Source organism: Giraffa tippelskirchi, chromosome 10 (assembly GCF_054371585.1).
Source record: "Giraffa tippelskirchi isolate mGirTip1 chromosome 10, T2T-mGirTip1v1.2.pri, whole genome shotgun sequence".
Taxonomy (NCBI): Eukaryota; Metazoa; Chordata; class Mammalia; order Artiodactyla; family Giraffidae; genus Giraffa; species Giraffa tippelskirchi.
In genome coordinates, this window is record NC_137284.1 from 9,723,673 (window position 1) to 9,739,965 (window position 16,293).

The window sequence follows — 16,293 nt, forward strand, 5'->3', positions numbered from 1 at the left end:
TTACTTTTTCACAAATGAGAAGTTTGAGGTTCTAAACATTTTGAAGCTACAAGTAAGGAGTTGAGTCAGGATTTCAGCCCAAGTTGTCCAACTCCAAAGCTGATGCTCTTGACTCCACTACAGACAGACAGCACAGCTTAGTCATTCGAGATCACATACTGCATGGGTTTGAATCCTAGCTCTGCTACTTTACCATCTCTGTCACCTTTGGTAAATTATCTCAACTTTCTGTGTTTCCTGTGACTACTAACAGTATCTACATCATATGGATTGTTGGGATGATTAAATATGAATTAACCATATAAAATTCTCTAGTACATCTACTATCGATATCAGCAACTTATTATTAGTCTGCCTCTAATAAACATTTAAAAGTAAGTTTTAGGGACTTCCCTGGCTTCCAGTGGTTAAGGATCTGTGTTTTCACTGCAGAGGGCACAGGTTAGCTCCCTAGTGGGGAACTGAGATCTCACATGCCTATGGCTTGTTCAAATAAATAAATAAGGATAATGAAAGTGAGTTTTAACTTAAGTGACCTAATAGCCTAGGTAGCAGTGGAGAGCTAACTAATCAACAAGACTACACAGCAGGGGGACAAATGCTAATACAGAAAATACTGGTGCTGGGAGATAGAGATGGGGTGGTCAAAGCAGGCTTCCCTTAGAAAGCAAACCGCAGGAGCTTCCATCGTGGTTCAGTGGTTAAGCTGAGGCACTTTCATCACAGGAATGCAAATTCGATCTCTGGTCAGGGAACTAAAATCCCACATGCCATGCTGCCAAGAAAAAAAGGGTCTGTTTTGCAATCTGCACAAGTTACTCTCAAGCAGTGGAGGATGAACTCCGTGCTAACTGCCTTTACCCAGTTCAGCTTGTCAGACACGTAAGGTTGGTGCTATTGTTATTCTCGCTTTACAGATGGAGAATTAACAAGAGACGGTAGGAGGAAGCCATTTAGGTGACTGAGGTGTCATGGAGAAGTCTTAACCCGGGAGGTGATGACAAGATCTGTTATTGCGTTTTGCAAAGATCCCCTGTGGCAGTCGAGCGGAGGAGGCTCAATTCCCCGGAGAGGATGAATAGGTCAAAGGGTGCATACATCTCTAAGGGCTCCTGATAAACACTGCTATATAACTTTCCAACCGGTTGCGCTTAGGGGCCATCTGGAGAGCTGTCTTCATTCGCCCATGGGTTTCAGGACAGCATCGTCCTTTTTCTCTAGCACAGCCGGGTGCCCGGACTTGGGCTGAGGGTTGTGGGCGGCCTCCTAGAATGCGACTCCCAGGCGCCGCCCATCCGCGTTCCCTCAGCGGGGCCAGGCCGGCGTTTTCTGGCACTCGGCGGCACCCGTCCACGTCCACCTCCACGTGACCCAAACAGATTCGGGCACTTCCGCCTCGCTTAGGCTTTCTTCTCGTAGGTGTCCGCGCTGGTCCGCAGCCGGTGAGTGAGCAAGCACCCGGCCGGGGCTGTCGCGGGCAGGGTTGGGCGCTGGTGGGAGGCGCCTCGCGCTGACCCCCTTCGCCGTCTTCGCTCTCCCCTCTCTCCAGGTCCCCGCGGAAGCGGCGGTGGCGGCGTCATGGCGGAGCTGACGGCTCTGGAGAGTCTCATCGAGATGGGCTTCCCCACGGGACGCGCGTAAGGGAGCCCCCTAACCCAGGGCCGCGGGGTCGCTCACCTGTCCAGGCCTTTACCCCAGTCTGGCCTCAGGCTCTACGCCCCAGCCTGATAGTCGCCATGGCTCGTGGGCGCTATTCACGGTGTTTCTGCCCTCAGGGAGAAGGCTCTGGCCCTCACAGGGAACCAGGGCATCGAGGCTGCGATGGACTGGTGAGCGCTCAGACCGGTGGCAGGGGATGGGGAACGGCTGGGAGGGCGGCCTGAGCGTTAACCTCCCTCCTGACTTTCCCTGCCAGGTTGATGGAGCACGAAGACGACCCCGATGTGGATGAACCACTAGCCACCCCCCTTGGACATGTCCTGGGACGGGAACCCACCCCCTCGGAGCAAGGTGGCCCCAAAGGTCCTGACTGAGGAAAACAATGTGATTATTCAGAAGGGTCCGAGGAGGAGGATGAACGGGTAATGATACTGATTGTTTGTTTGTAGGACCTGGGCCTGCAGTGGGAGAAGGCAAACCTGTTTTGACTGAAGAGGAAAGACAGGAACAGACTAAGAGGTATGAAGAACAAGCTCACGTTTCTGAGAGTCACTTTCCACCTCTCCCCAGTACACAAATGTGGTCGAAGAACTCTTACTTTCTACATTCTTTTTTTCTTGGCCTTTTCTTTCTTTGTTTTTTTTGTATCTGTTTTGGGACTGTGTTCCTGGATTTTGTTTTCTGAATCCCTTGTTATTAACTCACTTTCCCAATTTATGTACATGTCTCTTGAATGGTTTCCTTTCTGCAACATAGGATGCTGGAACTGGTAGCCCAAAAGCAGCGGGAGCGTGAAGAAAGAGAGGAGCGGGAGGCATTGGAACGAGAACGGCAGCGCAGGAGACAAGGGCAGGAGTTATCAGCTGCCCGACAGAGGCTACAGGAAGATGAGATGCGCCGAGCTGCTGAAGAGCGGAGGAGGGAAAAGGCTGAAGAGTTAGCAGCCAGGTCTGGCTTCTGGGAGTGTTGGCTAAGACATGGGAGAGGAATCCAGATTTGCTTTGTCAATGTCTGACCTCCTTGTGTCGTGTCTGCATTCCAGACAAAGAGTTCGAGAAAAGATCGAAAGGGACAAAGCAGAGAGAGCCAAGAAGGTAGGTGATTGGGTGGAAACCCACGATGGTGAAGTGGAGGGGCCAGTAAATCCCCTTTTCTAGCTTCAGAGGGCAAGGATGGGCTTAGTGCCTGATTATTTAACTTTGTCTTCTAGTATGGTGGTAATGTGAGTTCTCAGCCATCCCCACCAGCAACAGAGCCAGGCCCTGTTCCCTCCTCTCCCAGCCGGGAGCCTCCCATGAAGCGGGAGTATGACCAATGTCGCATACAGGTACTGATTCGGATTCCAGTCTTGCTCCTGGGACCCTTTGTTGTCTTACAGGGCATCCAACCAAGCCCAGCCCAGAGCTTTTTTCAGTTATGTTCCCTTTGCCAAACCTCTCCCTTCTTTGTAAATGACTTTTGAAATCCTACCTCCTCTGCTCTGAGGGAAGGTATCAAATTTCACTTGCCCCTGTCTTATTTAAACCCATACCTCTCTCTTACTCAGCAGTTCCCTTTTTACTTGTTCATAGTGTTTTCATTTAGATTATGCAGCTGTTTGCATGATGTGGTATCTATCCAGATGTTTTATGTAATTTTGTATGTGTTTTCCTTAAATTGTGAAGGAGCCAGGGGTCTCTTTCTTCAGTGCTGAGTAAAGTGCATCTTAAGTGGTTGTTCATTAGATGCTTTCAATAGTAATTATCCTGGTCCAGTCTCTCTTAAGTGGAAGGAGAAGCCAACTTTGCTCTTTTTCCTTACTTGGGCACCTCACTCAGTTATGACATTCAGAATACTGTATCTTTCTCTTGCCTTTTAGGTCCGACTGCCAGATGGGACTTCACTGACCCAGACGTTCCGGGCACGGGAACAGCTGGCAGCTGTGAGGCTCTACGTGGAGCTCCACCGTGGGGAGGAGCTAGGCGGGGGCCAGGACCCTGTGCAGTTGCTCAGTGGCTTCCCCCGGCGGGCCTTCTCAGAGGCTGACATGGAGCGGCCTCTGCAGGAGCTGGGTATGACATGTGGCATCCGAAACCAGGACTTGGGGGATGGGGGATGCTTGAGAAGAGAAGGGATGCAAAGAAGGGACTTTGTATAGAGATGGTGTGAGGGCAGAATATGGGGCGGTAGGGGGAAGCAGATATCTTTGGGTTCAAATCTGTTTTCTTCCATCTTCAGGACTTGTGCCTTCTGCTGTCCTCATTGTGGCCAAGAAATGTCCCGGCTGAGAGGCCTTTATCCCACCATCCCTCTCTGACCTCTCTTCATCTTTGATAAAGCACTGACATTGCCTTCTTAATAAATAGACTCTCTTGAGTTCTGTATGTGCCTGACTCCTTCCTGAATGGCTGGGAGAGACAACAAAGGCTTTCAGAATAGACACTATGCTTTATCTTAAATTTCCAAGGGAGACTTGTTTCTAATCTCCGGGTCTGATTAGTTGCCTGGGAGGTTAAAGTGGGGCGTACATTGGATAGCACTTTTTTCTCTATGAGTAAGACAGTACCTAAGCTTGAAATCTTTACTAGCCATGTGCCTTGACTGCTTAAGTCTAGTTTCTTCTTTAGTAAAACCTGGATAATAGTACCTTTTATTTGGGGTTGTGGGGATTACGTAATGCTTTAGCACGGTGCATGACACCTAACGAGTCCCCAGTTACTAGCTACTAAAAGGGTAGTTTTTAAAATGGGGCCATTCACAAAAAGTATTGAGTACTTAATATGTACTACACAGTTTTTAAGTACTATATTTGTATTAACTGAGATATGAAAGCACTATTATCTAGCAGTGGGTACAATTATCCCATTTTAGAGACTGGCATGTGAAAGCGCATGCCTTGTTCAAACTGACACAGGTAGCAAGTAGTAGAACCTGAACACACTCGTGGGGAGCCTTTCAGGCTCAGGATCTGAACTGCCAGGCTCCTGCATTCTAGCCCCTATTGCTGTTGCTGCTCACCTCATCATCGTGCTCCCTCAAGCAGCTGCCTCCTTCCTCATACCCTGGCTAGGATAGAGGCCACAACTAAACTTAAAAGATCACACCTGACAAATTGTTTATGACTTCACAATCTAGAAGCACAAAACTGCACCACTGCTCATATGTGGGATCAGACCTCGGTGTTACCAAGCTTTATGTAGTGTTCCAGCTTTAATGAAAACAGCCTCCCCTGCACCCCCACCGTTGCAATAGTTTGGAACCACAGGACAGAAAAATAAAAAGGGGAGTGAACTTACTGACTTGGCTATGGGGCTGCCACTGCAGTGACAGCTTTACCTCATCCCATCAGTGGCATCTCCAATAGATTCTATGACCAGATTCAGAGACTGAAAACCACTGTAATGAACACCCTATGGGAGGAAAGCCCCAGTGCATTTAGTGAGAGGTTGCCCTGTGCCTGGCACTTACAGTCCTAAGTTCACCTTTTGACCACAACTCTCAAGATAATTATCACCTTTATGATCAGGACTTCCCAGGTGGCCCTAGTGGTAAAGAACAACCCCACCCCCCACCAACGTAGGAGATGTAAGAGACGCTGGTTTGGTCCCTGGGTTGGGAAGATCCCCTGGAGAAGGAAATGGCAACTCACTCCAGTATTCTTGTCTGGAGAACCCTATGGAGAGCTGGCAGGCTACAGTCCATAGGGTCGCAGAGTCAGACAGGACTGAAGTGACTTAGCACAAATGGAACAGGAGGACTGAAGCTCAGAGAGGTTCTGTAACATACAGGAGTTGAAACAAGATCTGTCTCAAAGTACACTCCGTTTTATTTACTAGTACCACAGTGGCCACCAAAACTTCAGTTAAGGCCATAGAGGATATCATGGCACATGTTAATTGCTAGAAGCCCCTCTTCAACCTCATTCGAAAGACAGGAACCCAAAGTGTCCTCTATGGGTGTTTATTGCACAAGAGTTTCCAGGCTACTTATAATTTCAAGAACATCATTTGGTTATCCACTCACACAAACCACAGGACCTGACTTGTGTTTTGAAAATGTCGTCGCTCTGCTGATTGGGCTTCAGCCTCACATAGGGCGGGCGTGGCAGGCGGCAGCCGCACTCCAGCCAGGCCGCAGCACCGACCCGCAGGACACTTGGCTTTTATGGGCGTCCAACCGCAGGGCTCACTCTCTGGATGGAGGAACATGATTTATTGGTTCCTTCAGTTAGCCACAGCCCGCGATGTGTACGTTAAAACGTAGTCCGTGCAAGCTTTGGGAGAGAGCGCGCTCACCAGGCGGCAGCTCCCCAAGTCCCGGAGAAGCCTGCGCTTGGCATCCGGGTCTGGACTCCCCGCCGGCCCAAGGAGGAGTCAGGCCGGCTTGGGCGCCTGCGCTGCAGCATAAGTCCCGGCGCCCGGGCGGGTAGGTTCTGTCTCAGGCCGACCTCCCGCCGCCGCCACTCATCCAGTTCTTTCTCCAGGCGACGTTCTCTTGCGTGGCCGCTGCTTCCTGCAGAGTGGCCAGCAGTAACTGTTTGGTCCTGGCCGCCTCGTCCCTGCGCCTTGGGTCCTGCTCTGGCATCTCCTGCGGGCAGAAAGAGTGGGTCGCAGCCCCGGCCACCAGCCCGCGGTTCTCTACCCGCCCACCCCACCTCTGCCTCCCCAACTGCTCCCACCTTCAGCATCGCCTGCTTCCGCTCCTCTCCGGGGGTCACAAGGGCAAAGAGCGCGGTGCCCACGCCAGCCCCGGCGCCCAGCATTGCGCCGGCGAGCAGCAGCTTGCGTAGGGTCTCCATGGTCTACCGCGCGACTAGCGAGGCGACCTCTGGAGCCTCCAATAGCCTAGCAAGGCCGCCGCGACGTCTCAATCTGCGCAGGCTAGAGCGCCCCACACAAGAAATCATAGAGACGGGCCCGGGCTAGAGAGGACCTACCCAGAGAAACGTTTCGAATCTGAAGCATCTAGGTCTTAAAATTAGGTTTAGTTGAGAAGGTTGAGCGCGTCGAGAGGTGTTGGGACCCAGCGCTGAGAGTGGGACCCCTTGTCATGAAATCCCGAGTAGGATTGCTAACGGGAGAGTGTTTCCATGGTTACTGTGAGTTTTATAATTGCCCAGTTCCGGAATGTCCAGATCAATAGAGGGCTAAGCCTGTGCTCTGTAGTTCCCTAGGATTACTTGTGCTTTATCCAATACTGCAGTATGTAATGGTCGTCCACATGTTTATAAACATCAGTCTGTTGACTCCCTCCAGTCTCTTCAATCCTGAACAAAAACTGAAAAACCAAGTGTACCGGATGGGGAAAAGGATATATTAAAACATTTTCCTTTTATTTTACTTGGTAAAAGCAAACATTGCCTTTCTCTTTAAGGTGTGTAATCTCGGCTTTTTTTGTTTGTTTGTATTAAACCATGAAAACCACGGATGTTGTGTAACCTACCGAATTCTAGTTTGGTGAAGAAAACACGTCTTAGTTGTGTGACTCTGGATAAGTCATTGAAGTTCTTTGTTTGCCGATTTCTGTGTCGGAAAATGAGGCTAATAACAGTACATACGGACATGTCAATGGACATGAATTTGAGCAAACTCTGGGAGATAGTGAAGGACAGGGAAGCCAGGCATGCTGCAGTCCATGAGGTCACAAAGGGTCAGCCATGACTTAGTGGTTGACCAACAACATCTCACAATTTTAGGATAGTTAAACAATTTATATGAAAAGCATTTAAAACAATTCCTAGTATCAACTACAGATTGGCACTTGCCAAGAGCATTTGCCAGTGACTGAACAGCAACAGTCACTGTTGGATGGGTGGATGGCATCACTGATTGGATCAATGTGAGTTTGAGCAAGCTTCAGGAGTTGGTGATGGACAGGGAAGCCTAGTGTGCTGAAGTCCATAGGGTCACAGAGTCAGACATGACTGAGCTGAATGAACAAAAACAAGAAGGGCATTTGCCATCTGCCTGTGTTGCTGCAGCTGCTGACCTTGACACTCCCTAAAGGGAATTCAGGGTGGAGAGTGAGGCACTCTGTGCCCCAGGGAAACTGGTGGAACAGGTCTTTTAGATAGTTCGATATTTTCAGGAACTGATTTCATGATCTCATTTCTTGCATCTCCTCATATCTAGAAAAGCACTAAATCCCTTCATGGTGATGTCAGCTCCTCCTCCTGACTAGCAGAAAACCTTTTATAAAATGAGTGCTTGATTGCACTGAACTCCCCCTTCACCAAAATCGTCTATTTTGACTTTCCCCACTGCCTCTTTGGAGCAGTCTCTCAGACCCATCTGAGGGACTGTCTCCTGGGCTGCAGCCTTCATTTTGCCCCAAATAAAACTTCACTTGCAACTCTCACGTTGTGTTTTTTTTGACATTATAAAAATATTCATTAAATAAGATACCAAGAAACTTGTCAATTTGGGAGACCCTGTAAGAATCAGGAAATTTCAAACTCATTATCAAAGCTCTTTACTCACAAGGCTTTAATCCAAATGCCCTCCTTAACTCCTACTCCTCCTGCCTTTCCCTGCGTCACCACAGAGTGAGTGTGCTTCCTTTGTGGCTCAGACCGTAAATAATCTGCCTGCAATGTGGAAGATCCTCCTGGAGAAGGAAATGACTACCCACTCCAGTATTCTTGCCTGGAGAATCCCATGGACAGAGAAGCCTGGCAGGCTATACAGTCCATAGGGTTGCAAAGAGTCTCACACGACTGAGCGACTAGCACTTCACTTCATCCCACCTCCTGGGATTGTCCCCTCCCCTGGAAGGCCCATAATCTCCTTACACGTCAGCCTCCTCTCCTCAGAAGTGATTAAGGGGCTCAGGTCCAGAGCGATTAAAGGAGCAGTCTGTAGGGCGCACTGGGCAGGGGTACTCTACTGAGTTCAACCTCCCTACATTCTACAATCAGCACCCATGGCCCTTGTGCCAGGGAGCAGTGAGGACGGGCCTTGGCCTAGAGATAGCCCAGGCTCTTCCCAGCATCCAGAAAGTCCTAGACTGGCCAATCCGCTTTGGAAGGACAGAGGAGAAATTGACAGAGTTGAAGGTCACCAGGATGTTCAGGTTAGTACTTTCCCACCTTGTGTCCTGCTGTTGGTTCATTCTCCACTTTGGCCCAGTTCCCCATCTGTGCCCATCCAGGTTGTGTGTCCACAGACCCGCCTCCCCTCCATTGTGGTGGAAGCCTCTGAGGTGAGTGAAGAGAGTGGGGAGCTCCGGTGGCCACACGAGGAGCTGCTGCTGCTGACTGACGATGAGGAAGAGGAGGTCGAGGTGTTCTTCCAGGACCGAAGTGAAGAACAAGGTGAGGGAGCAGGCTCATTCAAATGGGGCTGTTGTGAACTGAATGTTCTAAGCAGAACAAGAGGGACAACTTAGTTATGTCCCCTGCATTAAGCAGCACACAGTAGGTGCTCAGTAACCATCGAGAAGAGAAATGTAGAGGTGGGAGATAAAAGTCAAGGTGGCTGAGGGACTTCCTTGAAGGTCCAGGTCCAGATCCAGTGGTTGGGACTCTGAGCTTCCACCTCGGGGAAGGGGAGGAGAGGGCGCAGTTTCGATCCCCAGTGGTGGAATTAAGCTCCCATGTGCCATGCAGCTTGGCCAAAAAAATGAAGAAGTCAAAGTGGCTGCCAAAGTTGATGAAGTTTTTTTTTGGCCGCCATGCTGCACAGCTTGTGGGATAGTTAGGCTCTTCAATTGCTGTATTATTTTTATAAGCAAAAAGAGTTAAACAAATTTACCTTTTAAGAAATCCAGTCAGGTACAGGTATATTTTTCACTGTTCTTTTATTATGTATTTTTCACTGTTAATGGGTTCTTTAACTCCCTGCCCACAGGCTGGACTTGGAGCTCCCTGGACCCTAAGTCTCCCTTAAGAACCTTTAACCCAGAACTCAGCTGGGGGCAGGAACGGGTAGGTCAAGATGCCTCCTGGATCCCAGAGGACACAGAATGTCAGGAAGCCCCCAATCCCTGTCCTCTCTGGGACCCACCATCAAGCTCCCATGTCTGCAGAAGCTGCTTTGTGGAATATTCACATTTCCTGCCTCCCAGGAGCTTTGACGGTAAGTATCACTTTCTCGCTCAAACATTTTACCTAGGTTTTTGAAACTCTTCCATCCATCCCTTCAGTCTTCCCCATCTACAAGTAAGAAAAATGAGGCTTAAAGGTTAGACCCCAGGGTCACACCGGTGATAGTTAAGGAATCTGGATTAATAATTCTCATCTGTGCTTTTAAGAGTTCAACTAGTTGGGGATGGGAAATAATCCACTTCTACCTTTTCTATTTAGCACTCATTTTATGCTTGGCACTGCTAAATGTTTCACCTGTCAATTGTATGTAATCACAAAACTTCAGGTATTATTCCAGCCTTGCAGGTGAGTAAATGGGGCACAGAAATATTCAGTACTAGGTGCACCCTAATAAATGTGGAAAGCAGGACCCAAATTTTCCAGTCATCTTGCAAAGGCAAAAGTTTTCTCCACCTCCTCACCCAACAGAAAACACTCAGATCAGGTTTAAAACCTCTTTAATCAGAGTCTTGAATCATGTAAGCAAAGTAGGTCATGCCCCTGAAAGGGCCCAGCTCCTGCACAGTCACAGTCCAGCCCTGGGACCCTTTCTCTAGGCAGGGCAGCCGCACATCAGGATCCTCATCTGAGAACTGAATCAGGGTTCCCTGGGGGCTTAGGACTCTCAGACATTCTGCCAGCAGCTGGTAAGCCCCAGGCAGACCACCTCGGGCAACAGCATCCCAGGTGCCCTTGTCCAGTACTAGCTGGAAGGAGCCTGAGGAAGCCACTGGCTGCAGATTCTGCCCATCAGCCTGCATGAAATGGAGGCTTGAGTCAGGGTGTCCAGGGCACAGGGGTGTTTGGCCTTGGCCACCTTCCAGGAGACTGTTCATGTGGGCCACAGCTACAGGAGAGAAGTCCACCCCCAACACGTCCACGGGGTGCGGACATTTGGTATAGAGGCCTGTACACAAGCTGGAGGTCCCACATCCCACGTCCAACACCCGGGGTGGACAGGCAGCCCGTGCCTTCTCCAACAGCGGCAGTAGGAGCCCCTGGGCTTCTTCGTATCCAAAGAACCAGTCGAAGGTGCGGGCGCTGCCCTGACGGGGTTGGGCATGGAGCTTATCCCAGAGGGAGCGGTCCGCCAGGCAGCTACCAGCCAGGGAACCTGCGGACGAGGGGAGGACACGCATCACCCAGAGCCCGGTTCTATCAAACTGCTGCAAAATCGGCACCATGTGCCCTGGGGTTTTAAGCGTCATAATTTCAATGACCAGAGTCCTGGGTAACGAAGAGCCCGGCTTGCCCTCCCACTCTCCACCTTCCCTACCCGCCACGGAGCGGCGCGTCCCCGCCGCCAGGCTCGCCAGATGGAGGGTTCGGCGCAAGGCAGCCATCCGGGGGTGCCGGCAAGGTTGCCCAAAGAAACTTCTGTGAAAATGTCGCCCGTACTCCGGCTGGGGCCTGAGATCCAAATGAAGATTTGCAAAATCCGCTGTGCGGAATGACGCGTAAAGCTTCCCTAACTCTGCGGCTTCGGAAAAAAAGAACGTGGACACCAACTTAGTACCGTACGAATGACCTTTATTGTTTGCAGCGGGAAGCGGAAGAGGGGATATGGCAGCTCTGGCTCTTGGGGTGGTTCCACAGACCTGAAATCAAAGGAGAAGGTGTGAGTACCCCCGGGAGGAGTCTGCTGAACCTCGGTTCTGCCCTGCTCCTGGGAGCTCTATGTCCCGGCGCTTGAGGATAGAACCGGCGGACTGCTGGCCGCCGGTACCGAAGACATGACGCCGAGGGGGCCAGAGCCCGTTCCCTCTACCTCCGTACATTACGCGGATCGGGACTGCACGCCCGACCCCCGCCAAGAAAAGGAGGGTCCACAGGGATCGTCCCCGTCCCCAAGACCACCAACCCGACCGCCACGCTTACCAAGCCACACTCAGTCAGTCGCCGCCCTCGAAAAGGCGTATGCGTGCGCCGGGTTTGTTTATATAGTACCAGGGCCCGCCCCCAAGTTGCGATTGGCTACCACAGAGCTGAGGGCGGGACGCACACGGACCCTGCGCATAGAGGAAACGTGGACCCGGAACCGGCCTCGCGGCGCAGCTATGGGTGCTCCGGGTGGAAAGATCAACCGGCCGCGAACGGTGACTCTGGGACCCCCGACATGGTTTCCCAAGCGTCCCAGAGCATTTATTCTCGCCCGAGATGGAGTCTATGGGCCAGTGTCTCCGGGTGCGGCATCCCAGGTCGCAGGGCGCGGCCGCCCTCTGATTAAGTATTTTCCTCCCCCCAGGAGCTGAAGAAGAAGCTGTTCAAGCGACGGCGAGTGTTGAACCGGGAGCGGCGACTGAAGCATCGGGTGGTCGGAGCTGTGATAGACGAAGGACTGATTACGCGGCACCACCTCAAGAAGCGGGCGTGAGTGCCAGACCCTCTCTCCCTGGGTCCTCCCCATCAAGCTTCCTTCCCTCCTTGTCGAGCTCCGGAGCAGCTTAACACCATTTTGCTTTCCTTGTGTACTCACATTAATGCAAGGAAAGTTTGTGCCTAAACTTTGTTAGCCTCTCATTATACCTGTAACTCGTAACCTTTCGTTGGTTCTTGGACGCCACTGAGAATCTAAGGAGAGCTGTGGCCCCAGCCTCCCCAAATAACATTATACATTCACACAGATTTCCTGTAAGTAAATTTAAAAGCGTACACATGAGTGTGCGGTGAATCATTCATTCGATGAATTTTCACAAAGGCTTGTGTGGGATATTGCATATAAGTTTCAAGGCCCCTTGGGTTCTGGGGAAGACTTCCCATCCCATTCTTTCACTGACTTGTTTACTATAATATTTACTTTATGAATTGGCATAATAAATATATTTGGTCCCTGTCGGGTTTCTGACAGAGCTAAAGCCATTGGAATTTCCTGAGTGATAAGAGTGCCTTTTATTTCAAAAGGATCCCCTTTTGAGCACACCTAAACTTAAACTGGGCTTCCCTGTTGGCACAGACGGTAAAGAATCTGTCTGCAATGCGGGAGACCTGGGTTTGATCCCTGGGTTGGGAAGATCCCCTGGAGGAGGGCATGGCAACCCACTCCAATATTCTCGCCCAGAGAATCCCCATGGACAGAGGAGCCTAGCAGGCTGCTATGGGGTTGCAAAGAGTTGGACACAACTGAGCAACTAAAAACAAATTTATGCTAATAGTGATTTAGGGTGGGGCTGGTCATCCGAAAGAAGTGATTAGAGGATTGGAAATTTAAGCCCTATGCACTGACCTTTGGGAAGGGGGCAGGTGCTGGAGATTAAGCTCTGTAAAACCTCTTGATAGGTTCCTGATTGGTGAACAGGTGGAGGTGCTGAGAAGGTTTAGCTGGAGAAGGCATGGGAACTCTGGCCCCTTCCATATCTTGTCCTATGCCTCTCTTCCATCTGACTGTTCCTGAGTTGTATTTTATAGTAAATCAGTAAATGCAAGTATGTTTCCCTAAGTTCTGTGAGCTGTTCTAGCAAATGACTGAATTTGAGAAGAGGATCCTGAGAACCCCAATTTATGGCTGGTCAATCAGAAGTTTAGGTGACAACCTGGATTTGTGATTGGCATTTGAAGTGGGGGAAACCCTGTGGAACCAAGTCCTTAACCTGTGGTGTTTGATGCCATCTCCAGGTATATAGTGTCCAAATCAAATTATACTTGTAGGACACCCAGTCCGTGTCCACTGCGAATACGGAGAATTACTTGATGTGGGAAAACCTACCATATCTGGTGGCAGAATATCAAGAATGAGAGGAGGAAGTTTCCACTCTATACTAAATTTGAGCAATAAATGTTACTTTATATATGTGTTAATGTTAGTTTTAAGTAAGGTAACAGTTCTTTAACTTAGATCCAAAGACCTTTTCAGTAACCAGAACCACTGTGTAGTCTGTTTTGGTTCAGATTCATCTGGTATTTTTGCTCCTACCAACCCTTTAGGTCCAGTGCACGTGCCAACATTACTCTGTCTGGGAAGAAGCGCAGAAAACTCCTCCAGCAGATCCGACTTGCCCAGAAAGAGAAAGCAGCCATGGAAGGTGAGGCTAGGGCCCAGAAGTTGGGGTGATGCAGCCTGGATTCATTCGGGTTCTTTAATGCTTCCTCTTTTCCTTTGTTCAGTGGAAGCCCCTCCCAAGCCAACCAGGACTAGTGACCCACAGCCCAAATCAAAAAAGAAGACAAAAGCCCCCCAGGATGTAGTTATGGAGGACCTTGAAGATAAGAGCTAAATCTGAATCTCACACCCCTTCCACCAGAAGATTCTCAAGCTGGAGCCAAGAGGACTTGATGGTTATTTCAGATGATTTTGGAGAAAGCATTGCTCCTTTTCATTCTCCCCATATTCCTCTTCCCTAATGGCCTACTGACCTGCCCTGGAGGGATGTATTGAGAAAAAGAGAGGAGAAAAGAAAAATTGGAGAGGGAGTCCTAAGCAGTCAACTGCATTTGTAATAAAGCCCCCTCATTCTCACTGAGATGTGTGTGATTAAATGTAGGAATTGGGATGGGAAAAGGAAAAGGGGCCGTGAGTGTGGAAACAAGACACCTGGAAAACAGGACTCACAGTGCTTACTTGAGCAAAGGCAACAAGAAGTTAAGCTCCTTGGTGGTCCTGTCTCCCCAATGACAAAATTTCTGACAAAACTGAGGATTATTGTAGAGATGTCAGAGGAGGCGAGGGTCCTGATAACAGCCCTGCCACCTCCCCTGTGTGACCAGGGTGGACAAGTGACCATGATTGTCTCTGCTTCCATTGCTGGATTATATTTTTAATAAAGTGAACATTATTTTTCCCTTTTTACTCTCAGAAATTCTATGTGTTGGAAGCCAGGGCTGGGGTGGTTAATTAAAGTGAGAAGCTGAATGTGCAGAGATGTGGTCAATGGGGAAAGAGCATACTCTCTCCTTGCCCTGTTTAATCAGTGCAAGCTTCCTGGAAGAAGAAGGGATTTTGAAAATTTCAAACCTTTAGTTAAGAGATTAGCACAATGAGCCCTTATGTATGCACTCTACCTCAGTTTACCAGTTTTTAACATTTCGCTTGCTATACTTGATCTCCCTGCTGCTGCTGCTGCTAAGTCGCTTCAGTCGTGTCCGACTCTGTGCGACCCCATAGACGGTAGCCCACCAGGCTCCCCCGTCCCTGGGATTTTCCAGGCAAGAACACTGGAGTGGGTTGCCATTTCCTTCTCCAATGCATGAAAGTGAAAAGTGAAAGTGAAGTCGCTCAGTCATGTCCGACTCTTAGCGACCCCATGGACTGCAGCCTACCAGGCTCCTCCGTCCATGGGAGTTTCCTGGCAAGAGTACTGGAGTGGGTTGCCATTTCCTTCTCCGCTTGATCTCCCTACCTGCTTGCAAATATGTGTGTGTTCAAGTACATATTGTTGGCTTTGCTGACTCATTTGTGCGGGGGGCAACCTGACAACAAGCAGGATCTGCTTTGGGAGCTGCCTTGTTAACTCAAGGGTCAAGTCCAGACATAGCTCTCTGTCCCGCCACCTCTTATTAATTATTAAGGAAACTTCTTGCAGCCCCTGGAGCGCATCTGACGCAGGACAAATGGCTTTTATGACTTGAGTCCTGAGATACGACCTGAGTCCTGAGATACAGAGTCATGAGATCTTAATTGATAGCTTTATGTTACTTAGGTGATACCTGAGTCCTGAGATACAGAGTCATGAGATCTTAATTGATAGCTTTATGTTATTTAGGTGATTTTTGATGATTGTGTTGTATAAGAATTTCCTGGTATAAGGGTATAAAATTCTGTGTGTAAAAATAAACAAGCATCACTGGCATTACAGATTGCAGTGATCCTCTCAACCCCTGCTGTGTCTGTGTCTGTGTCTTGCTGTGTCTGTGTCTATTTCTTTCTCAGCCGAGGAATCCCGCGTTGTGCCTATGTTGACTCGTCGGCTGGCCCCGACAATTTGAAAGTCAGTTGCAGGTGAGATTTTATCCCTAAGGGTGTGTTTCTATATAGCCAAAACATCTAAGACACTTAACATTATTGGAACAGCTAAAATTCAGTTTTCCATATTCAAATTTCCTCAGTTGTCCCAACAATATTCCTTATAACTGTTTATTGTTTCCTCAATCCAGAAACCATTAAGAATCACACATAGTATTTAACTGTCATGCCCCTTTAGTTTCCTTCAAATCAGAACAGTACTCCTACCTTATTTTAGATGACTTGGTATTTTTTGAAGAGTCCAGCTCAAATTAATAAAAGAGTATCTCACAATCTGGGCTTGTCTGAGTGTTTCTGTACATTTCCTCATCATTAGTTGTAGGTTAGGCATTTCTGGGAAGAATTTGATGTAGGATATTGTGTTCTCATGGCATATCATCAGGAAGTATGTGTTGACTGAAAAATACACAAGACTGAGGGCAGGAGGAAAAGGGGGCAACAGGATGAGATGGTGGGATGGCATCACTGACTCGATGGACATGAGTTTGAGCGAACTCTGGGTGATAGTGAAGGACAGGGAAGCCTGGCGTGCTGCAGTTCATGGGGTTGCAAAGAGTCGGACGCGAGAGCGACAGAACAACAACAAAAAGTTGAGAATTATGTTTGATTTGGCAGA

The 16,293-nt window shown here is 49.2% G+C and overlaps 4 protein-coding genes, 1 long non-coding RNA gene and 1 other non-coding gene across 9 annotated transcripts; 2 read left to right on the forward strand and 4 right to left on the reverse strand.

Annotated features, from left to right (window-relative positions):
* Positions 1 to 938: 938 nt before the first annotated feature.
* On the reverse strand, positions 939 to 4,702 carry LOC145523784 (uncharacterized). Its single transcript, XR_014066883.1, has 2 exons — positions 4,657 to 4,702; positions 939 to 4,046 (listed from the first exon to the last, which is right to left on the reverse strand). It is a non-coding gene; the product is annotated as an uncharacterized LOC145523784 (long non-coding RNA).
* UBXN1 (UBX domain protein 1) lies at positions 1,410 to 4,022 on the forward strand. 2 transcript variants are annotated; one of them, XM_081534737.1, is made up of 10 exons: positions 1,410 to 1,442; positions 1,550 to 1,637; positions 1,776 to 1,829; positions 1,916 to 2,022; positions 2,109 to 2,178; positions 2,416 to 2,607; positions 2,702 to 2,753; positions 2,870 to 2,986; positions 3,518 to 3,710; positions 3,877 to 4,022. In XM_081534737.1, exons 2-10 carry the CDS (start codon positions 1,579 to 1,581, stop codon positions 3,924 to 3,926), a joined length of 894 nt encoding a protein of 297 aa, XP_081390863.1. In that variant the 5' UTR covers positions 1,410 to 1,442; positions 1,550 to 1,578; the 3' UTR covers positions 3,927 to 4,022. The 2 variants fall into 2 exon arrangements, with proteins under 2 accessions (XP_081390863.1, XP_081390864.1); XM_081534738.1 differs by having other exon boundaries at positions 1,916 to 2,010.
* Positions 4,703 to 5,582: 880 nt separating the features above from the next.
* UQCC3 (ubiquinol-cytochrome c reductase complex assembly factor 3) lies at positions 5,583 to 6,513 on the reverse strand. 2 transcript variants are annotated; one of them, XR_014066886.1, is made up of 3 exons: positions 6,317 to 6,513; positions 5,934 to 6,225; positions 5,583 to 5,830 (listed from the first exon to the last, which is right to left on the reverse strand). XR_014066886.1 is itself a non-coding variant. In XM_081534777.1 (2 exons), exons 1-2 carry the CDS (start codon positions 6,434 to 6,436, stop codon positions 6,076 to 6,078), a joined length of 270 nt encoding a protein of 89 aa, XP_081390903.1. In that variant the 5' UTR covers positions 6,437 to 6,513; the 3' UTR covers positions 5,583 to 6,075. The 2 variants fall into 2 exon arrangements, 1 of the variants encoding a protein (XP_081390903.1); XM_081534777.1 differs by having other exon boundaries at positions 5,583 to 6,225.
* A 92-nt stretch (positions 6,514 to 6,605) lies between these two features.
* On the forward strand, positions 6,606 to 15,534 carry LBHD1 (LBH domain containing 1). 2 transcript variants are annotated; one of them, XM_081534774.1, is made up of 6 exons: positions 6,606 to 8,709; positions 8,788 to 8,950; positions 9,486 to 9,713; positions 11,967 to 12,091; positions 13,643 to 13,740; positions 13,823 to 15,534. In XM_081534774.1, exons 1-6 carry the CDS (start codon positions 8,560 to 8,562, stop codon positions 13,851 to 13,853), a joined length of 795 nt encoding a protein of 264 aa, XP_081390900.1. In that variant the 5' UTR covers positions 6,606 to 8,559; the 3' UTR covers positions 13,854 to 15,534. The 2 variants fall into 2 exon arrangements, with proteins under 2 accessions (XP_081390900.1, XP_081390899.1); XM_081534773.1 differs by having other exon boundaries at positions 8,560 to 8,950.
* CSKMT (citrate synthase lysine methyltransferase) lies at positions 10,163 to 11,634 on the reverse strand. Its single transcript, XM_081534776.1, has 3 exons — positions 11,600 to 11,634; positions 10,998 to 11,319; positions 10,163 to 10,835 (listed from the first exon to the last, which is right to left on the reverse strand). The coding sequence occupies exons 2-3, from the start codon at positions 11,062 to 11,064 to the stop codon at positions 10,180 to 10,182; spliced, it is 723 nt and encodes a 240-aa protein (XP_081390902.1). The 5' UTR covers positions 11,065 to 11,319; positions 11,600 to 11,634; the 3' UTR covers positions 10,163 to 10,179.
* On the reverse strand, positions 11,397 to 11,545 carry LOC145524938 (small nucleolar RNA SNORA57). Its single transcript, XR_014067968.1, has one exon. It is a non-coding gene; the product is annotated as a small nucleolar RNA SNORA57 (small nucleolar RNA).
* Positions 15,535 to 16,293: the final 759 nt, after the last annotated feature.